This window comes from Hydra vulgaris, chromosome 12 (genome assembly GCF_038396675.1).
Source record: "Hydra vulgaris chromosome 12, alternate assembly HydraT2T_AEP".
In the NCBI taxonomy this organism is placed as follows: domain Eukaryota; kingdom Metazoa; phylum Cnidaria; class Hydrozoa; order Anthoathecata; family Hydridae; genus Hydra; species Hydra vulgaris.
Window position 1 is genome coordinate 11,998,342 of NC_088931.1, and position 24,050 is coordinate 12,022,391.

Here is a 24,050-nt window from a genome sequence, read left to right on the forward strand (position 1 = left end):
CCATTCTCGTCTTCTTCTACTCACAATTACTGTTTTTTAAAGAAAAATGCTCTATTAAAATATTCCATATTTGAATAAAAGTTACCACCCCTAAATATGCCTAGGGTATATTTTGAGACGTCACTAAACGGACTGAAACAATTCAAGGTTTTGCAAAATCTTTTAGCGGTTCAGTTCAATGTTCTACGCGATAGATAAAATGAAAAAAGGTTCAAACAAAGAAAAAAAAGAGTATTTATATAATAATCAGTATCAAAGCGGTTTATTTTACTATATATTTTTTTTAAATTAAGGTATGGCTAAAGAGTAATCTGACCATCTTAGGGCTGATTATTTATCAAACGTAACTATAAGATAATTTTCTTTGTCTAATACGCTTAATCGTTTACGACCATCCCTTAACAACAACAACGTTTCTTTTCTTAATAAATCTCCGCAATAAAATACGAACAAAAAAAGATTTTAATAGAGGAATAGAAAAATGGCCGCAACTGAAAGTCCCAAGTTTTTTGACATATATGAATTAAAAGAAGAACTTGGAAAGTAAGCTCATTTTTACTTTTTACCAACGATCGTGATTTCCAATGCGCAATGAGAGTACCGCATTATACAGCTACAACGTTAAAATAATTCAGCACCGTTAAAAGGATGCCTTTATTTACAATTACTATATTAGTATCAATATCAGTACAAAATAGTATTTGAAATTAAAAAAAATAAAATAAATAACAAATGAAAAGGAATACTTTACATTATAACAAAAAACTATTTCTTTATTATATTAGGTTTTTAATTTTAAGTTTTTATTAAATTGACAAAATATGTATGAAATTTTCAACTTTATAAAGTATTAAATTTCATAGTTTCAATCTAAAATATGAGATTTCATTTTTTCAGTTTTTGAATTTTACTCAAAAGTTCACCATATGAACTTCTAGGAATATTCATAAACATTTTTTTGTAAAGTCTATTTGTCTCTTATAGTCTATTAAATGTTATACTGTTCTATTATATAGAAATTAAATTATAAAAATAGACTTATTGATTTCAATTTTTTAAATTAGAAATAAAATTATTAAGTTATTGCATTTTTAAGTTTTCATGTTTATGTTTTATCATGTTATTTGTTAGGTTATCTCATTTATTAAAAAGCCTGTTTTTAAAAATTTTTGGAAATAATAATAACATTGGCACAATCAATTTTTTTCTACTTTAACAAAGTATCATCTTTACTCAAAATAAAACTTAAATCTTCTAATTTTTATAGAAAACAGGAAGTTTGAGGTTTTAAATTGTTTTCAAAGATAAAATGAATTATATATAAATGAATAATTACACATACTAAACTTGTATTTTTAAAAATATAACTTTATTCATTAAATTAGTAAAGAGTATATATAAATAAACAAAAATAATTAATATCTTATAAACAATAAAAAAATAAATAATACCCTATCAAAATATTTTGTAAAAACTAAAAATGAGAACTATGTTTGTTTTTTAAAACTTTAAAACTTCTTAAAAGTGTTTTAATAAAAAGTTTCTTCAAAGTTTCTATAGCAACTTTTTACACATAATTTAATTCTTTTTAATGTAACTCTTGATATATAATATATTTTGTTTAAATATTTAAACATATATATATATATATATATATATATATATATATATATATATATATATATATATATATATATATATATATATATATATATTTATATATTTATTTATTTATATTAATTTATATAAAAAGTTTGATAAAAATAAATTTTTATTGAAATCATATATGCAATAGTAATTCTTAATTATAATTTGGTTAAATGTTAAATAACTTGCTTATCATGCTAAAAAATGTTAGATTGAAAAATTTTAGCATGATAAGAAAAATTTGATTGATTGCATTTTGATATTCACACGTATATTGGATAGCTTAATCTTGTGAATTTAAAATTGTTAAAAATGAATTTGTGTTATGGTACTGGTAAATCAAGTATGGTTATCATTAATATAACATTTATAAGATTTTAGTGCAATGTTCACACTTATAGCCTGTTGAGTAGCATTTGATTTGATATGTTGTAACACGCCTTAGATAAAACAACCATTATGGACAGACCTATTTGACCAGAGTTTTTAGAGTATATATTATGTCTTCCCTTAAAAATAACACTTACTAACACTAAGACCAATTAGTAAATGTATATCTACTAAAGTTAATTTAGTTTATTTTAAACTCACTTCGGCTTCTGATGCTATCTTCCTATGTTCCTGCATTATGGGATGTCTTTTGGGACCAAATAATCATAATAGTGCCGAACTCTCAATGAAATGTAAAAACTTTTGAATTACTCTTACTAGACGGCCTCCCATAAAAAAACTTTTCTTTTATAAATTAAAATAGTTTTAAAACTATTTTATAACATTGCTTATATAACATTATATTAACTAACATTATTATGTTAATAAGTTATTATTTGATATAAACTTAACATGTTTTACATAAATCTTTTTTATCACGTTATCACTGTATTTGTTTTTTATTAGTTTAAATATATATCCCTTATTTGGATGCTAAATAGTTGGTAATACCGAAAGAAAAAAACAACAATCTTATAAATAAAGAAATATCTTGTTTCTAGAATTATATAATAAAATCAAACATGCGTAATGCAAGCTAACTTTATTTTACATAGCTTGTTTCGTGGTACCAGATATTGATTAAAAAACCTTATAAAATAAGGTATTTGCATATAAAAAAATTTCCAATAAAACTTTCTTCCACATGAGAGACATGATCAACATGTTCATCATAAAGAAATGTAAAATTGCAATCTTTTTTTATTACTTTAATAATTTGTATAATATTTTTTTTAGTTAATAAAAGTTTCAGTGTAAAAACAGTTTCAATTTTGTGAAGTAGGTTTTGTAAAAAAGAATTAGTAAATAAATAAGTTACTTTAAGCATATGTACATATTTGTGACAAACTTGAATTTTCTTTATCAAATCATCTGCAATTAATTTCAAAACCTGTTTAATTGATTGTGAAGCTGCATCACTAGAAACATTTGGTAATGCATAAGGTTATTATGCAAATGGTTATTAATCATTTTTTTTTATTTTTAGAGATTTGATTCTCAAATACTATGTTAGTAATTAAGTCAATAATAACTGCATCAGAAAAATCTGATTTTGGGAGGCAGTTACAGTTAGAATTAGATTGTTCTATTGAAAGTAGTACTTAGACATTTTGATATGCTGTTTTAAATTTCATTGCTGTTGGTCTGTTATTCCAAAAAGAAAACTTAATAGTTTTGATTAAATTGAACTGTGCAAACATAAAAAAATATCCTCATGAAACAACTTGTTTGTGAGACAAAGATTATTAGAAATAGTCTAAACTCCAATGACTGAATATACTTTTTTGGCTGTGAAAAATGCCACACCTTAATCCAAACTTTTAAATCTTCAAGTTGTTGTTGTTGGTTTATCTGCTTTTATTTTACAAGAATTTAAGATGTCAAATAAAATATCCATATTTTCAATAAAAAAGACCGTTGACAAAACATTTTAAGGCAATAGTTTTGCAGAAGCATATTCAGTCAGTAACAACTGGACAATTAAAAATTTGTGTTTTTGCTTTGCAATAATACTTCATGCTAATATTGATCCTGGATCTAAATGATGATTTGTCAGTTATTGCAAAAGTTGGACGGGCATTAACCTTGTCCAAGTTATAAAGTTCTTGCAAATGCTTCCACAATTATATTTTTACCATCAGATAAAATGTCTTGTTTTATTAAATTGTTTCTAACATTCTTTATAAGATGTGGTGGATCAAATATTATATAAACTTATGCTTTGAGTTGGATGTGAAATTTGTTGGTTTATTAATGAAAATCCTAGAAATTTGAGAGCTCTAATATTACTTGAGCTTTGATCACAAACAAAACATCTTACAGCTAAACCAGTTTTATGCAAATGAATCATACCATTATTTACTATCATAGCTGAATTGATTAAACACATGGTAGTATTACTCTAAAAATATGCAATTGGTTGTTTCCATTTTGCTGATAACTCCCAAACTATCAATACAAGAACTTGGTCTGCTGCCATTAGATTAAATTCCAATGGTCTTGTTATTGTTTTTGTCATAATCAAGATGTTGCTTTGAAGGCACTTCATTAAAAAAAAAGGCTACAGTTCCAATTTTTTCATGGTATCTACTCACGTTTTTAGTAAGGTCATTCCCTCATTGTAAAACTCAGATAATAGGCTCTCAAAAGATTTTTCAAGAAACATTATAATAGTGTTTCTAGCAGGTAATAAAAAACTCTTCTAAACATTTTAAAAGCTGACTGCGATACAAGATCCTCAAAGTTAAAATTTTATCTTTAATAACCCAATGTTTTTCTTGTTTAACATGGTTATTCATACGTAATTGACATTCAAAAAATTCTAGATGAGTGTTTGTTAAAATTTTTTTATATAAATTAATTTATTCTATTGAACCATCTCATTTTTTTAACATCTTTTGCTTCATCTTTAGGTTCTTGAGTTTTTTTTTTAATTTGACAAATCTTGAGAAAATAAATACTTATTTTCAAAAGTATTTTTAACAGTTACATTATTTGTACTACTATTTTCAGCAACATTTATTTCATTTAATTTTATAATTGATTTCTTTTTTTGTATTTTATTCAGTAACTGAAGTCTGTTGGCTATTTTCTCTTTAAATTTAACATAGAAGGTTGGTTTGTAAAGTCAAAAATGGTTTGTTCAGCAGTTACAAGTGATCTTTGACCATCATTATTGGCAAGATAGTTTCGGAAAAAATCACAATGTTCACTACAAATAGTATAGTTATGATTATGTTCTTCACATAATTTTGCATAAAGATCTTGACGACAATTGCCAACTCAAAATTTTTATTTAATTTTTTTATTTTTTTTTCAATTTACTAACAGAATGTTAAATAAAGTTTAATATTTAGTTTAGGTCAACAGTAAATATTGTGCAATTACCAAGTTGTTCTTTTTTTTTTGTATTGCTAATTCCGAATCCAAAATCGCAAATCCATTGCCTTTATCAAATGGATATTATTTATGCAAGTTGATTTTTTTAGTTCATTGCTAGCAAGAGGTTAGTTGTTGAAATATTACAATCAATTTTGGCTCCTAAATATTTAGTTAATGTTTTGCTTACATTCTGCTTTAAAAACTCTGCATTTCTTTTTTTTCCGTATTTAAAGCACATTTTTCAGTTGATTTGTCAATAATCGTATTTTGTGTTGTGTTGGAATTAAATTATGGACCAAGACTTGATAAGTCTTCTCAGTTAAGAGAGATTGATCTGTTAGGCTGTCGCAGATGTATTTTTAATACATTGTGTTCAGTTTAAGATGTTTTTATGACTAGGCAACTTATTCTATTATCTCCTAATGAGGGTACAGCTCTAAAACTCAGTTTTATGGTTCTGAGGCCGGATGGTAGTCAGGTTTTCTGAACTCTGTGGTAGCTCTCAGAGAGGCTGATTCCATTATCAGCTGAAAAATATCAAAGTATTAACAGTGCCATGTTGCGCATGGATGGTGTCCCTGTTTGCACTTTTGGTGTGCATTGTCAAGGCCACATTTGGAGCTCTTTGTTACAGCTTAGGGTTTATTAATAGTAATGAGGCAATTGCTTGGGCTATTAAACAGTGTACTGTCTATGCTTTGAGTCAAGTTCTTTAACAAATTTAAAAATGAATAAAATACCAAAAACTATAAAATACAAAAAACCATCGTCATCACCAAGTTCTCTAAGCCTATCATTCAATAATACTCGCGGTTTTTTGAAGTAATTTTCCTTCTAGCAAATCTTATCTCTTGCAAAGTTCACCAGACCTACTTCCCAGCCAGCACAAACACGCGTTTTTAGAATCTAAAATGTTAACACCTTTTAGACGTCTAAATTCAAATAACAAATAAAAAGTCATCTAATAGTTTTTATCTTTGAGACAACAAATAATAGCTACCTTAAGCCGTCTAAAAGAAGACTACTATTAGATGTCTTATATTTATCTGAATTCTGACCTCTAAAAAGTGTTAACATTTCAGATGCGAAAAAATACGTTTTAAAGACGTGTTTGTGCTGGCTGGGTTGCTTTTTATGAGACTAATTTGAGTTCATTTGTCTCATTTTGTGATCTTAGTGTTGATGGTTTTCTTCCTTTAATTCGTAAAGACTCCAATAGTCACATGCTTGGCCTGGGCATTTACATTTGTAAGAATTCACCTATTTGTCAGGAAACTTAGTTTGAATCCACAGACTATTCTTTCATTTGCTTTCATTTAGCACCACCTCACTCTATTGCCTTACTTATATCGCTCTCCTTCATCTCAAGACTGCACTCTTTTTGATGTTATTTCTGATTAAATTGACTAAGCCCTTTCTCTTTGTCCATCAGCCAATTTTGTTGTTATTGGTGACTTTAATGCTCATCACACTGAATGGCTTGGCCCTAGTATCAGTGACTCTGCAAGCATTGAAGCCCACAACTTTTGCCTTTCTCAATCCCTAACTCAAATAGTCAACTTTCAAACTTACTTTCCAGACAACCTGAATCATTTACCTTCTCTACTCGACTTATGTCTTGTTTCTGATCCTAGCCAGTGCTCAGTCTCTTCACATTCACCCTTAGGTGAATGTGGAGAGACTTAGGTGCTTCTGATCACGGTTCGATTTCTCTAAAACTATTATCTCATTCTTCTTCATCATCTGAATCCTCCTATCGTCGTACCTCTTACAACTACCTTAAAGCTGACTGAGACTCTTTCTGTGATTTTCTTCGTGATGGCCCTTGGGTAGAAATCTTTCGTCTTTCTGCTGACAAATGTGCTTCTTACATAACTTAGTGGATTCAGCCTGGCATGAAATCTTTGTGAAAAATTAGGCTCTTGTGACTTCTGGAGAATCTTTAATAGTATCAATAATAAAGGCAAATCTGTTGATCAGGTTGATTTATTGCTTGACATTCGTATCACTCCAGCTTCTGTATCTAATGTGATTTCCTGTTTAGGCTCTTCTACAGCTTGTGGTTCGGACAACATACCTGTTATAGTCTTGCAGAAGTGTTCTCCTGAGCTGTCGTCTATACTTTCAAAACTATTTAACAAGTGCTTATTAGAGTCTAACTACCGTCCCATTGGTCTTCTTCCTATCAAAATGCAAGGTTTCTGAATCTTTTATTAACAAACACTTAATCTCTCATTTTGAATCTAACAACTTTGCGATCATTAATATGGACTTCAATCTTCTCGTTCTTCAGCTGATTTGCTAACAGTAATAACTGATAGGTTTTATTGTGCATTAGATAAAAGTGGAAAGGTTAAGGCCATCACTCTTGACATTTCTAAAACTTTTGATTAAGTTTGGCATGCTGGTCTTATCCATAAATTTTTCTCTTACGATGTATCTGGTAACATCTTTAAGATTATTGAATCCTTCCTTTCTAATTGTAGTATAAAAGTTGTCCTTGATGGACAGCACTCTTCTTCTTATTCTGTAACTTCAGGGGTTCCTCAAGGTTCTATTTTTGGCCCTATACTTTTTTAACTTACATTAACGATCTTCCAGATATTCAAACATCTTAGGTGGCATTGTTTGCTGATGGTACTACCATTTATTTTTGTCGTGATAAGAAGCCAACACTCTCTGATTGCTTGGAGGGGGCATTTGAGTTTGAAAAGGATCTCACTTCTGCCACAGCATGTGGCTCACAGTGGCTGGTGAACTTTAATTCAGATAAAACTCAAATTTTTTCAGCCAATCGTTATCGCATTAATTTAGATCTTCCTATATCTATGAATGGTAATGTACTCAATGAGTCATCTACCCTTATCTTCTAGGATTAACTTTTACATCCGATCTTTCTTGGAAACCATATACCAAATTTGTTGCAAAATTAGCATCTGCTAAGGTTGCTTCTCTTTATCTAGCTTGATACTTTCTTACTTTGGATTCTATTCTCTATCTCTATAAATCTCAAATCTGGCCTTGTATAGAATACTGTTGTCATATCTGGGGCAGATCTTCAAGTGATGCCATTTCTTTTTTAGACAAGGTGCAAAAAGGCATTGTAAACATAGTTGAACCTGCTCTTACAACCAACCTCCAACCATTATCACATAGTCATAATGTTGCTTCTCTTTTTCTTTTCTACAAATACTATAATGGGCACTGCTCTAAAGAGCTAGCGTCTCTTGTGCCATCTACTTAAATTCACTCTCGTGTTACTTGTCATTCAATTAAGTCTCGTCTTTTTTCTGTTACTGTTCCTACGTGCTCCAAAAACTCTTATTCCTCTAGTTTTTTTCCTAGAACAATCTCTTTTAAATCGTCTTTCAATCGTTATCTTGCTCTACAATCTTCATCTTTTCTCTTCCAGTAACTTTTTACTCTAATAGTGGTTGCTTGCGGCCTTGTTGGAAGCAAAGAGATTAAAAAAAAAAAAAAAAAATTAAAAAGATTTAATATTCAATTTTTTACAAGTTTAATATATGGTACTGATGTCATGTTCACAGCATGAAATTTTTTTACATTGTATATTTTAGAATTTTAAAGAAAATTGAACTTTTGTATTAAGTGTTGTTTAGTTTGATTAAATTTGTGTAAATGTGGTGAGATAAAAAGTTAGCTCTGTGAGAAAAAACCATCCTAAAGATTGCATTTAGATTGTATCTACGCATAGTATTTGATTTTCATTTTGGTAGATGCCTTCTCTGTATGGTGTGAAGTTATTTCAGGCAAGTAGCCACAAAGCTATCACAGTTAAAGTTGTACTCCAAAATATGTTTTTGTGACTCAGAAATTTTGATATCACATATCGCTGCATAATTTTTTCATACTACTATTATGCACTTTCTCGTGTAGTAAGCACCATATTTTCATTATGTCAATGACCGAAAAAAATAATGAGCTTATCATATAAGACCTCACTATTGTCAATTGCTCTCAATTAAATGGAATTGCTGATATAATGGTATTGATAAAGATAGATTTAAAACCTTATTTACAAAGTTAAGGTTTATTAATTCAATATTTAAATAGAATGCTGTTGAGTTGAAGTGCAGTAGTATATGCAGGAAAATTAAGAAGTTTTTCTGAGATCCTCTCTCACTATGAACTATGAAGTTAGATCACTTTTATTGTATTGACAAATTCAAATTTTAGGCCATTGGTTATGGCTTAAAATTTGTATTTGTCAATACCATAAAAGTGATTTTATTTTATGGTATTGACATCCTTGATCTCTCAAGCTGCTGAAACGCTTGTACCCATTAATATTAAGAAATTTTATCTAAATATTTAGAAACTTGTTACATCCAAAGTATCTTTTTTTACCTCACCTGGATGAGGTAGGCTGTTGGTAGTTTTTTCAAGAGTTACTAAAAATTATGCCAATTTTTGCCATAATCAAAAATTGTTTAAAGTGTTCATCTGTTTTGTTTTTATTTTCAAAATATTTTTATATTGAGAATACTTGACTTGGCTTTCTTAATGACCTAATAAAGATTTTCTAAAATTCACCACACCCTAACTTCTAAAGTTCACCACACTCTATCTTCTAAAACTCAACACACCCTAACTTCTAAAATTCACCACACCTTAACTTCTAAAATTCACCACACCCTAACTTCTAAAATTTACCACACTCTAACTTCTAACTCTATCTTCTAGTCTTACTTTGTGATAGAATATGAAATTATAAATCAGATACTGAGATTTTATCATTCCATTGATTTATTTCGAAGATAAAATGTTTTCATTTTGTCCTTGCAACAAATCAATGCAATGATAAAATACAATCATTATTAGAAAAACTATATCTGATGCCACAGACCAAAAGTGAAGTTGCTCACTTTTTGAACTCTTTAAATAACATTTTTATACATACTTTTTTTTTATTTTCAAAGACTTTTTCTAGCTTATATTTTTGTATATATTTTATATAACTTTATATAATTTTATATTAAAGAATGTTTGTTAAAAATGCTTTTAACATTTTTACTTTTTTTAGAGGTGCTTTTAGCATTGTTAAAAGATGCATTCACAAAGAAAATCGTATGGAGTTTGCAGCAAAAATTTTCAATACAAAGAAACTATCAACTAGAGGTTAAATTAAATAAAATTTTAGTTAAAAATTTATTCTAATAATTGCATGGTTGCACTGATTAAAATAAATAAAGAATAAATTACAGTGTAAGTATTCACACATTTTTTTCTTTTATGCCTTAGAATCAAGTTTCTATTAATTTATTTTAAATTGTAATTGATTTTTCTTTGTTAAAAATGACTTCAATATTCCCTTGTAATAGCTGATACAAGTTTAAAGGATATAATTGCTCAAGTAAATTTGATAGTTTAAAGTTTGCTTTTCACTGTTTTTAAAAAAGATTTTGCCATTTACTATTTATTTCAGAAAATAGACAAGCAAGCTTTTTATTCTCACTGCTCATGTTGATTTGATTATATGTTTGTACATGTTTTATAGTAATTCTTTCAAAACTTTTAGATTTACAAAAACTTGAAAGAGAAGCTAAAATTTGTCGGATGTTAAAACATCCTAATATTGGTAAGCGCTCAAAGAAAGCTCTAAATTTTAAGTATATATTTGTTTAATTTGACATAAAAGTTAGTGCAAAAATATATGATCTCAAGTTTAATTATTTAGTTCGTCTTCATGCAAGTATTCCAGAAGATGGTGTTCATTATCTTGTCTTTGATCTGTGAGTAATTTTTAAATTTATGCAATCATTTTTAATGTAATAATGTAGAGGTTTAAGTGTTCATTATCTTGTCTTCGATCTGCAAGTAATTTTTAAATTTATGTAATAATTTAGAGGCCAAGACAAAAACAAATCAAAAATTCACAAAAGATTTTTTTCAAGATTCATTTTGTGTAAACTTACTGCTACTAAAATAAAAATTTTACAATATTTGAAAAATAAAAATAATGCAATCAAATTTGAAACCATTTGATTTTTTTCTGATAAGAGAAATCATGGTTTCTAACCAACTTTAACCTTACCATCCAACTGTTATCTAACTATCCAGCAATTACCTTATGAAGGCTATTTATCAAAATATATTATCATTTTTTTGATTAGCAAATGGTTAATAAAAATAATTAAAAAACAAGAAAGTGTAAACTTAATTTCTTGCATCAAATTTTCAACATAACTAGTGATCATAAAGAAATATTTATTGAATTGTTTTCTTTTTTATGTGTTATAAGCTTTTAATCCTACATACAAATCTCAAAATAATTTTAAATAATACAGTATCTCAAAATAAAAAATAACCAAAATTTTTAAAATAAATTTCTAGTTATTTTCTAAATGTTATTTATTTGTTCATTTTCAAAATTTCAAAGTTTTTTTGTTTTTTATGCTTTAATAGAAAAAAATTACATTGAAGTTATTCCTAATTTTCTTTTAAGAGTTACTGGTGGTGAACTTTTTGAAGACATTGTTGCCAGAGAATACTATAGTGAATCAGATGCAAGGTAAACTAATTGTTTTTGACAACTTTCAAAAGGTAATTGTTTTAGACAACTTTCAAAAATGCCAAATAATAAATCAAGTAGTATTTAATTTTTTTTTTTTAAATTTTATTTTAAAAAAAGGGTTTTTTGATTAATTTAGTCATGTAATTCAACAAATCCTAGAGAGTGTTTTACATTGCCATCAAAATAACATAGTGCATCGAGATCTCAAGGTAAAAATTTTTTTTTAGTAATTCAAAATTAACTATTATTTTATGAATAAAGTAATCTTTTAACAATGGCTTTTTCAACTTTTTGAAAATTTTTAATTCAAATAAATTAATTAAATCATGTTAAAAGATTTGCTTGGTTAAAGATTTATATCCACTAAGAGAAATTACATGTTGTATAAATGTAGTTTTATAAATATGTCGTAGTTATAATAATGGTATTAGTAATAACAATAATGATTTTAATAATAACAATAATAATAATAGTAATAATAATAAAAATAATAAAATAATACCAATTTATTTTGTACTGTAATTATTTAAATAAATATGCAAACTATTTTTAAATTTGTAAACTTCTTTAATACTTGTATAAATTATTTACATACAATTTAATTTTCTTCAAGTTATGAAAGATTTTCTGTGAGATCAAACAAAATGAAGGGTAATTGAAAAAATGATTTAAATGAAGGATTTTTACAAAGTAAAAATCATTTTTTTAAATCATTTTTTCAGGTCAGAAAAAATGATTTAAAGTCTGCTGTTAACAGAATCTTGGCGACAACCAAGATTCTGTTTACAGCAGACTTTGCTTTTAATTTTATGCTCACTGAATTAAAAAATGTTGACAATTAGGCATGTTGTGGATAGCATTTTTTAAATACCCGGATGGATACACAGGCTTGGCCATGAAGGCTTGCGATTTCACGCTATAATATGACCACGCAAATACTATTTGATTTTGAAAACTTGACCACAACTGTTAAGATGTTTCGAAAATTTGTATACATTTTGAAAATGCGCTGAAAATTATCTCAACTTAACAATAAAGAAACTTAAAGATAAAATTATTCTAAAGAAACCAAATAAATCTTCATAAAAAAAAAAAATGAAAAATAAAAAAAAATTTTACTATAATTAAAATCAAAAAAATTAAATTAAAACTTAATTAAAACAAATAATAAACTATAACGATAAAATATTAATAACTTTCATTATCATAAAGTCATTTATCTTTACTATTACTTTTATGATATAATATTATGGGAAACCCTTTTGAATAAAGTAACAACTTACATCTAAGGATTATTTAATAAATACGCACATTTAAAAGTTGAAAAAAAAAAGATTCTTAACAATTTTTCGCAGTAACATAAACAAAAGATAAAATTAAATTTTTTCTTTAAAAAGTTGATATAATTTTTTTATTTTATGTGGTTGTGGTGTAGTGGTAGAGTGCTTGCTTCATAAGCAAGAGGTTCCAAGTTCAATCCACACCACGTCCCATGCTCAACTTGTTTCTCCACGCAGCGGCCTTGTTCATCAAGGTTCGTGTTTCGGAGTTATAGAGTTGAGAGAGGGTTATAACCACAATTAAGTAACCTCCTTGTCTTTAGTAGCCTTCTCGGCCTAAGGGAGGTATATTAACATAAAATAAAAAAATTAAAAATTTATAATAAAAATACATACTATATATATATATATATATATATATATATATATATATATATATATATATATATATATATATATATATATATATATATATATATATATATATATATGTATATATATATATATATATATATATATATATATATATATATATATATATATATAAATATATATATATATATATATATATATATATATATATATATATATATATATATATATATGTATGATTTCTTAATACTTTATAATAAAAATCATTAGCAGTGATTTGTTACTTTATTTAAATGGGTTTTAATAATATAAAAACATAAGTAAAGATCAAAGTTATTTAATTCAATCGGCTTTCAAAAATGTTTTTCTTTTGTTTCTTTTCAACAAAATCTTTTTTCTTATTGAGTCTATTAGCTTTAATGATTTTATATAAGTTTATTAAAGAGACCATTGTTCAAAATCGTCGCTTATAAAATTTAATTTTTTTTTTTTTTTTAAATAACATTTATTATATAAAAATCATTGATACTTTAATTAAAATCATTAGTTACTTTATTTAAAAAGAATTTTTTGTTAATTTCATAAAATGATATAAGATATTAATGACTAGTAGTCAAAGCAAATACAAAATAGCTATGATGGTTGCTTTAGATAACCAACCAATTAGTATTAGCAATACTAAATGGTTGGTTATCATATACTGCTAAAAGAACTAGCCCTTAAATTGTTAGCACCACCAGCATCTTCTGCATTTTTGGAGAGATTCTTTTCTGAATATGAAAATATTTATGAGAAAAAGCGATCAAGTCTGTTACCTCAATGCAGAGAAATACTATTGTTTAAGTTTTAAAATCTGTATCTCTTGTGCACAATTAATTCTTATTTATATGAATTGTATAACTTGAACAAGATTTTTTTTGAATCTACTTATATTTGATTATTTCAAAAGATTAGCACTTTAGAATTTGTGTTCTCTTCTTCTGTTAGTTACTGAATGTTTTTTTTCAGGTCTAAACTGTGTACATTTAAGATTGCAGTATTAGTTAAAACAATTTAAATTGTGTACATTTAAGATTGCAGTATTAGTTAAAACAATTTAAATTGTGTACATTTAAGATTGCAGTATTAGTTAAAACAATTTTTTTTATATTATTAATTAACATGAAATATCCGGCGTAGCCAACCAGATTATTTTATTATTGGGCCGCATACCGGATAGTATACAAATTCAGCCCAGATATTTGGCTGGATACTCTATTTAGGACACCTCTACTGACTTTAACACAAGCAAGAAAATGCGGAGAGCTTTAATGGTTTGTATAAATGCTGAGCTAATATAATGTTTTTTTGCAATGTGTAATGGTTAAACCTCTGTTCAATACCTGTGCAATGGTTAAACCTCTGTTCAATACCTGTGCAATGGTTAAACCTCTGTTCAATACCTGTGTAATGGTTAAACCTCTGTTCAAGTCAAGAAAGAAATAATTTTAAAAAGTCTCTTTTTTATTTAATTGTCTAAAACTTTTGATATATTTGTTTGAAAAATTAAATGTTTCCAATCCTGCATCTAGTATGAGCATCAGTTGAGATTTATACACCCCCCCCCCCCAAAAAAAAAAAAAAAATTGGGGGGGGGGAGGGGTTTAGATTTTTTTAAGAATTTTTTTTTTCCCAAAAATCTTGAGTTTTTAAAATATTTTTTTGCTGTACTACACTTCATAGTATTCAATAAACTATAATAAGCAGTTACACAGTTCTTACAAGCAGTTTCTATGAGTACTAGAAGTGTTTGCTGTAAGATTTCCACTTATACAGCACATCAGGAGCATTGTGTTGCAACATCCAGCAAAAGTCTGCTACTATTGCAGGTGACCATTTTTCTTTGTAATTGCTCTTCATGCTTATCTATTACAATACCCATATTGTTTGGGAAAAGTCCACTTGTGACATTTAAAAATAGAGCTTTAGAAAAATTATACATCCTAAAGCATCATATGAGTTAAGCAGTTGAATGAGATCCATGTCTTTGGAGGACCATGGTTGCCAATGAACTCTTTGCATAGTTTAAAATATTTTCCAAGCTGTCAATTGAAGGTCATTTGTGGTCTACTTGAACTAATTATCATCTAGGAGCTGTCTTATGTCAAAATTTCTGAAGGCTGCACTTTCTTTTTAAAGGGTTATCTCCAGTTGTTTAATAAGACCCATTTTGATGTGTAGAGGTGGAATTTTCACATTTTGCTTTTCAACTAAGGGAACATAGCTGGTACCAGCATTGCTAGTGTTGCTGGTACCAAATATATCCATGTTCTGCAGTGGCCAGTCTTTCCTTGTATACAATTTTGACTATCCCAGAGGTAAAAAAAAAAACAACACTATTTGGTTTATCTTGAATAGTAGCCCAATTAATGTTTAGTTTGTAATGCTTTTTGAGTTTGTTTGTGAGGGCTTGTTGATATTTCTTAACTCTATATTGGAATCCTTGACAGGTCATAATAATGCACAATAATGGTGAGATGAATGAAATCACCAGGATTATCTGATAGGAGAAGAACATTAAGCATTGTATGAAACAAGCAGTTAGGTAAATCAATAGATGTGTATACACAGAATTCTTCTTGAAATTTTGTTCTTGAAATGCCATACATAAAATTTTTTTAATTTTTTAAAAAAGTAGTGAATGGTGGACTTTAAGATTTAAAATCATCACATAAAGTGACTTCAAATTTTAAATCAACCCAGTCCAATTAGTATAAAAAAGATATTGCCTTTCATAATTTTTTTTTTAACTTAAAATTTGTTTTACACTGTTATTAAATTCAATTTTCAGCCTGAAAATTTATTACTTGCAAGTAAAGAAAAAGGTGCTGCTGTTAAACTAGCTGATTTTGGACTAGCTGTTGAATGTGACAATAAAAATGTTTGGCATGGTTTCGCTGGTACACCTGGATATCTTTCTCCAGAAGTTCTTAGAAGGGAACCTTATGGAAAGCCTGTTGATATATGGGCGTGTGGTATTAAATCAACATATACACATTTTACATAATGACATCATTGTAATGATATTGTAATAATTTAATATTTTTTAACCTTTTTTATGTTGATTTTTAATTTATGACAACATTTTTTGTTTAGGTGTCATTCTTTATATTCTATTGGTTGGTTATCCTCCCTTCTGGGATGAAGATCAACATCGTCTTTATGCACAAATAAAAGCTGCAGCTTATGATGTGAGAAAATGTTTTTATATCTGTAGATTTTTTCTAGATGTTTTCTAAAAGTTATTGTTATTATTTTTAAAATTTAGTATCCATCTCCTGAGTGGGATACGGTTACTAAGGAGGCAAAGGTATTTATGATTAACATCATTATTAGTTTGCTAATTATATGGTATATGTATTAAGTAATTACACAAGTTAGTTATTTAAAATTTTAAAATAACAGTGAAATTGTTATTAGAAGAACAACTAAGTAATTTTTACAACTTTACAGTTATTGCAAAAAGTACAACTTTGCAATTATTGCAACAGATATGCAATTGTTACAAGGACTATGCAATGTTTTTACAACAATGCATTTATTGCCTAAAAAACAGCTGTGAATTTTTTGTTACAAGAATAACTATGGAGTTGTACTTTTTTTTAATAGGAACTTATAGATTCAATGCTGACATTAGATGTTAAAAAACGAGTAACCGCAGCTGAGGCATTAAAACATCCTTGGATTTCAGTGAGTTTTATATTATACTGTCATTTATAAAATCCTAATGCTGGCGTTTCCATTTATTAAATAATTGTACTAGTCTATAATTGAAATGTATTGTGTATTTTTTTATGGTTTTATGGTCTTTTAGGACAGACACGCCTGTGCATCAACGTTCCACAGACAAGAAACTATTAATGGATTGAAGCGTTTCAATGCTCGCAGAAAACTGAAGGTTTTTAATTTTTTATATATTTTTATCATATATCTGCATTCGAGAATAATTTTATCATCTTTTATGTTAGTTATTATAAGTATTATATTCTCCAGGGTGCTTTTCTTACCAGCTTAATTGTATCAGCTGGCGCAAAAGTGCTAAATACTACGGGTAATGAATCGAAAGTGATATCAACGCCAATAAGAAGTGGCACTGTCATTGAAAAAAAAGCTGTGAAAATTGCTGAAGTTGTGGATGAAGGTTAGCATGATGAGAACAAAAGCATTTTTAATATATCAAACAGTAGATCATATATTTTGCTGTTTGATTTATTCAAAAGTTTCATCTAAGAATAAATGCTACCAAAGATCATCAATCATGCATGCTGACTAATTTCAACACATTTCTACCTAAATAACCCGCCACATCTTAAGAAATGGAGAAAGTTTTTTCCTGCGTACATAATTTTAATTATTTTTTTTTTTAGTCTTTATTGTTTAAGTACCATTGTATTTTTTAGGGGGCTATATTAACTACAGTTTTTGCACGCAGAATCTCTGGTTCAACCGGCGGGTTATTGGGTAGGTTGACTATCGACTAACAATATGCATGCATTTTTATTTTCTCTTAACATTTATAAAAAATAAGTTTTTTTTTAGCCAAAGAAAAAGCTCTTGCTGATAAACAAAGAAAGGTATGTTTTATAATTTTATAATTTTTATTTTTATTTTTATTTTGTTAAGGAAAAATGTGTTTTCATTTTTTCTCTTTTTTTTTAGGCATCTGATGATGAAGTTATAATTGATGATGATGATCAAAGAAGTTTGTTTTTTGTTTTTTTCGTTTTTATTTAATTAATTTTTTGTTTTTTTAATTAAATTGTTAAAAAAATTCTTTTTAAGGCACAACTAAAATTTATATCATAGCAGGACAACCAAGTGATTATTATTTCTAAGAGAGTACCTACTCATAGTGTTTTATTGTTTCTAAGAGAGTTACTCATACAGTTACTGTTTTGTTCAGCTCACAAATTTTGTTTTGATTATTTTAACACAACTTTTCAAACACTTATATTTGTTTTATATTGGATGTTTTTGATAAACAGTTTTTTGGCAATCAAAATATATGTTAAGTTTATAAACACTTTATATATACTTTGATTGGTTTATATGCCACTTATTTTAGAGAGGGTGAAAACTTTATATTGATGTAACTTTTGAACTCTAAAATGAAATTAGATGAAATTTAAAACCTGCTGATGAATTTAAGTTAAATAAAGTTAAGTTTAAAGTAGTAAAAAAATGTTGTGATTAATCATTAAAAAATTCAAAAAAAAAAAATTAATCTTTTATGATTTTTGTTGTAGAAAATAAAATTAAATCTAAAAAAAAAAAATTCATTTTTTTTTTTATAGATTTAATATCTTTAAATATCATAACTTAATTCAAAATTGTTTTTAGTTTCCAAAGAACAAGAAATTGTTAAGCTTACACAAAAATTAATTGGTAGCATTACAATGGGAGACTATGAAACATATTCGTAAGTTTTTAATAATTACTTAAGCATACTAGTTATGCGTGTTATTATAAAGTATTTATATTCTTTGAGAGGAACGACTTTGGTTTATGATAAACTACAAATATATATGTGTGTGTGTGTGTGTGTGTGTGTGTGTGTGTGTGTGTGTGTGTGTGTGTGTGTGTGTGTGTGTGTGTGTGTGTGTGTATATATATATATATATGTATATATGTATATATAATAATATTTTTGCTGCAAAAAACAACACACTGTTAACATGCTCAGCTTTTGCAACCTTCCCTCAATGATCTTATATTGGGATGCTATTTAGCCGTGAAGTTTCTGATGTAAAACCTTAGTATTAAATTGTTTAATAATCAGTTATTGAATAACTTGAAACTAAGGGTTTATATTCAGTTGTGCTAAATGCAGTACATTCAAAAAATGGGCAGTGTCAAATAGCGATTTTTTTGCAGAAACTCTAGGTTTGAGCTAGCATAAGTGTTAGTGTTACACTGACTTGTATGTATAGTCATGTGTATGCACTTATGTAAATTTGCACATAAACCAATGTTTTAAAAATTGTTTGAGTTCTTACCTGTTTGCACTTATGCTAGTTTGCACTTAGATAAAATTTGTTTTTTACTTATGCAGAAAAAAAAAAACATAAAACCTATATACCTAAGTTTTATGTTTAAACTCTATCTTTTAAAATCTAATGTATGGGGAAATAATTTATGGGAAAATTTCAAATATATATTTTATGCACAAAAAAAAAAGGAAATTTTTTTTTATGCTTACATATTAAATAGACTTTGTTTCTTTAATTTTTTAATTTCTTTACGAATTTTTATATTTTATATTTGATTTGTAATTTCAGTAAACTTTGTGATGACAAAATGACATGTTTCGAACCTCTTTGCAAAGGAAATTTGGTTGAAGGACTAGATTTTCATAAGTTTTACTTTGAAAACTGTGAGTTCTTCAGTTATTTTTATGTTATAAAAACTTTTTTTAGTAAATGATTTTTTTTTTTTAGTTTAATTCATTAACACACTTTTTTGAATCTCATTATGTTGCTTTAGTAAAAAATGCTGCCTCTTCTGTGAATACCACCATTCTTGCTCCACATGTCATACTTCTTTCAGATGAGTCTGCTTGTATTAGTTATATTCGACTGACACAAAAGATTGACAGGTATGACACAAATATTTAAAGTTATTTCATTTAATTACAGCCCTAAATGATGTAAAAGAAAATGATAATCTTTTTGGCAAAATTATTTTTTTTATAACTTTTCTGATATTTGTGGAACCACATCAAACTGAATATCAAGTTTATATTTTAAGCATTTTCTAAAACAACTTCCTATATACAGGCTTGGACAGGAATGGCGTGTGATTGCACTCTGTAACTGACCATGCTAATGTTTTTTTTTACAGTTTGACCACAGCTTTTTTAATGTTTTAACAATTTAAAAAAATAAAAAAATCATTACGTTATGAACAACAGTTAATTGTTGATCTCATTTAACGTTTTTATTTTACGCGAAGGCTTTAAATAAAATAAAAAATTAATTATAATGATCATTTAAAATAAATGCATTTTGTGTAAAAATGTAAATTGTTTTAGTAGGCATGTATTTTTTATAATAAATTTAAACATTTGAAACCATTTTTCCATGTCTTTTTAAAAATCTTAAATAAGATTTTTTTTTTGAATACTTTAAATTATGAATAAGTTTAATTAAAATCTTCCTGTTGCAACGGAATGATTTAATTGCTTTATTTTTTTTGTTTCTATTTTTATAAAGAATTGTTTAAAATCATTTTTTTTTTGGCTTACTAATGAATTTTTTTTAAAACTTCATTTACTAATGAATTGATTAAAAATTACTATTTTAAAAAGATTACTTTATTATTAAAAAAAAATTTTTTTTTTTTTTTTTTGTTGCAACTTTTTCAAAAAAAATGTTTAAGCAATTTAAAAATATTGTATTTTTTTCATTTCAATAGTTTTAGTTTCACTTTTTAATTAAACAACAATTTAAATGAAATTTCTTCATTTATTAAACAATCATTAGAAGTAATTTGTAAAAGCATTTTACGTAACTTTAATAGAATGTTTCGAAAGATAAGTTTTAAAGTAATTTATTTCCGCTGCAATTAAAAGCGTAACAAAAATTAAATTTCAAAGAGTTTGAGTTTTATTTTAAAGCTTATATATTTTCTTTTTAGTGAGGAATTGTTTTCTTTTTCTGTTTTTTTAATTTTTTTCATAGTTTTCAGACAAAAAAAAAAAGACTTAAAAATGCTAAGCTAAACTGTTTAGCTTAGCGTTTCTTTTTTCAGCGCATTTCTGAAATGTTTCAAACATCAAAGTGTCTAAACAGTCATGGTCGAGATGTCAACAGCAAAAAATAATTTGCCTGTTCAGCAATAGCGTTCCATCGCACGCCATTCCTGTCCAAGCCTGTGTATATGTATGTATATCAATGTGGAAAACAACAACCAGTCAAAAAAAAAACAACTTAAAAAAGCAAGATTTTACAAATAATCAGGATGCTCTTTGGAAAATGCATATACTAAAATTTCATAAAATCGTTTAAATTTTGAAAAAGCGTTTAAAATACTTTTATTGTTAACGATCTGCTACTTTAATTGCTAGTGGGTCATTCAAGAAAAAAGTTTAAAAGAGAAAAGATGTTAATGCGAATTTATTTTTTTCAATACTGCTTGGTTTTTATCTTTTATTTTAAAAAGTTGCATTAAATTAACTTTTTATCAATAATTCAATGATTAAAAATTAATAATTTATTAATAAATTTATATGATTAGTTCTACTAAAAATATATTTGTATATGTATTAAATTTAATGTATTAAAATTTTTATCTAATTATTGCATGTTAATAGAAACCAGAAATTTTTTCGCTTTAAAAACGCTGAACCCATTAATTCACTTTTGAACGATTAATATTATTCTCGACATGTCTATTAAGTTTTTTGCTTCACTTATTTAAATTACTTTCATTTTATCAATTGGTGAAAATCCATATTTCATAAATAATTATTTTTAAATTCTTGTTTTATTATTTTAATAAAAGTATTTAATATATTCAATAATTATATAATATATAATATCTGTATTTAACTAAGATAATTTTTTTTTTCAACTAAATGTGCAATTGCGCTTCTTTTTCTAGAGATATAAAATGTGCACTAGTTGTTTCTTTTTTAACTTCAGAGATTAAAGTTCTTATTTTATTATTATTCGAAATTGTTGTAAGTAATTAAGAACATTATCTCAACTGTGCTTTGTTTTTTTTTCATTTAATCTTTTCAATTGCTTTTCTTGTAGCTTTTCCTACCATTTGTGAAGTCATTCCAATGAAATGAATTATTTTAAAATAAATTAAAAATTATCAATTGCCTGTTTGCACTTTTAAAAAAAGCATTGATTTTATTTAAAATTATTATTAAAATAATACAAATTCGTTAATTTTCAAGCATTAACTTATTTTTGTATTTATAATAATCAGTCATGAAGAACTATTACTAAAACTATTGTATTAATATATTTTGCCCACTTTGAATTTTAAAAATAATCATTTCTGTGGTTTTAACCATTCAACTGAGTTTTATTCAATTGAGTTGTATAAAGCTTGCTGTAGTTATATTAATTAATGCTTTTCAGGAGTGTCTATATTATAATAATATCCTCTATATTTTTTACATAATATGATTCTGCTATTATTGTTGTTATATTGAAAAAGTGTATACCACTAATTTACCCATTTACATTTACAGAGGAAGTTAAGTTATATGTTGTCACATAACTTTTAACTTCCTCTGTTGAGTTGGTCCTCCAAGTTTTTAAAATTTTTTTGCTTTTAGTTGTTACTGTTGGTTACATTTTGCAATATACAAATAAGCTATTTTTTAGATTTAGATAAAACCAATTCTAAATTTAAAAAATTATAGAATATTAAAAGTATGATCATCATTATACTGTGGGCCAGTAATCACCAAAACCCAAAAAATTAAAGTTTTAAAATCACATTTTTAGCTGTAGAATATCAAACTAGGATGCTCATGGACCAAGAAATCACTTTTTGTATATCCGTTTATTGTTTTTTAAGCTTCAAATGGGCTCTAGAATTAAGAAATACTGACCAATGACATTTAATCATTAGTCAGAAAGCTCTGAAAATCACTCCTTTTTGTTTTTTTATTTATAAAATATTTGGGTAAAAAAAATATTTTATTTTCAAAAAAACCTTTTGAATCTTAGCCTTTAAGACCAACTATAAAGTCATCCTTAATGTGTAACTTTCAATGTGTAGTAATCATTTGAAAATGCATAAAACATAGTGTAGTTGTTTAAAGTATAAAAATAACTTTTTTTTTAGATTTTACTTATATTGCTTGTATACTCCAGAACTTATATACTATTGTATACTATTGCATACTCCTGAGCTTTTTGTATTACTTGTATACTCCTATCCATTCTGAAATATATTTTTCCAAATCACCTATTTTGTACTCCAGAGACAATCTTCTGAACCCCATTTATTTCAGTGCTTCTCCTCAATTACTTCAATCCATAAAACATTGGTTTTATGGATTGTTGCAGTAATAGGACTCTGTTTTATTTGGGAGGGGAGATGCTTTAAATTGCTGTCCGGGTTGGGTGCTGAAAACCTATCATGTGAAGGGGGAAAATGGTAGTTAATATAAAAAGTAGAAAAACTGTTGATTAAAAATGTATTTGATATCTATGCATAAAATGCTGAAAAAAATTATTTCATATAACAGGACATAAAATTATTTCAAAGCCACAGCAAACTTGTTTTGATCATTAATTTTTTTGATAGATCTACAAGCAAAAATCTTTATAAGCAAAGTACTGAAGATTGTGTGCATAAATCCAATACTACTTAGAAATTTCTATTCTTGACACGTGTAGTTTTTTTTTAAGCTTTCAGTTAAGGAAACAAGAGAGATTTAATGGTTGAATATAAAAGTACAGTTCTCAGTTCATCTAGTGGTTAAAAAAAAATGATGAGCATGAATCTTAATTTGAATAATTTTGACAATTGGGTTTCATCGAAACATGACAAGTTTCATCGAAACATGACAGGTTTCATCGAAACATGACAGGTTTCATCGAAACATGACAGGTTTCATCGAAACATGACAGGTTTCATAGAAACATGACAGATTCCATGGAAATATGACAGGTTCATGTTAAGGAAAATGAGAAAATCCAGAAGCTTCTAAGAGAGAATCAAGCTCTGATTGTAAATGATGGAAATATAATACTAGAAAAATAGTTCATAAATAATATATTTTATAACATGTTTTAAAGATTATTAATTTCAATTGCTTTGAGGCTTTTTATTAAGTT

The 24,050-nt window shown here is 26.7% G+C and overlaps 1 protein-coding gene across 2 annotated transcripts in view; it reads left to right on the top strand.

The window, feature by feature from the left end:
- Positions 1 to 363: 363 nt before the first annotated feature.
- Positions 364 to 24,050, top strand: part of LOC100200906 (calcium/calmodulin-dependent protein kinase type II subunit alpha) — a 28,949-nt gene continuing 5,262 nt past the window's right edge. Inside the window, exons 1-17 of one of the 2 annotated variants that reach the window (XM_065812185.1) lie at positions 364 to 543; positions 10,064 to 10,158; positions 10,559 to 10,618; positions 10,718 to 10,772; positions 11,486 to 11,551; positions 11,691 to 11,763; positions 16,037 to 16,220; positions 16,342 to 16,436; positions 16,514 to 16,555; positions 16,855 to 16,935; positions 17,060 to 17,143; positions 17,239 to 17,386; positions 17,785 to 17,819; positions 17,905 to 17,947; positions 18,586 to 18,664; positions 19,524 to 19,618; positions 19,729 to 19,840. In XM_065812185.1, coding sequence (XP_065668257.1) covers positions 482 to 543; positions 10,064 to 10,158; positions 10,559 to 10,618; positions 10,718 to 10,772; positions 11,486 to 11,551; positions 11,691 to 11,763; positions 16,037 to 16,220; positions 16,342 to 16,436; positions 16,514 to 16,555; positions 16,855 to 16,935; positions 17,060 to 17,143; positions 17,239 to 17,386; positions 17,785 to 17,819; positions 17,905 to 17,947; positions 18,586 to 18,664; positions 19,524 to 19,618; positions 19,729 to 19,840 — 1,409 coding nt within the window. In that variant the 5' untranslated portion in view covers positions 364 to 481. Of the gene's footprint in view, positions 544 to 10,063; positions 10,159 to 10,558; positions 10,619 to 10,717; positions 10,773 to 11,485; positions 11,552 to 11,690; positions 11,764 to 16,036; positions 16,221 to 16,341; positions 16,437 to 16,513; positions 16,556 to 16,854; positions 16,936 to 17,059; positions 17,144 to 17,238; positions 17,387 to 17,645; positions 17,707 to 17,784; positions 17,820 to 17,904; positions 17,948 to 18,585; positions 18,665 to 19,523; positions 19,619 to 19,728; positions 19,841 to 24,050 lie in introns of both variants that reach the window. The other variant, XM_065812186.1, reaches the window with a different exon arrangement.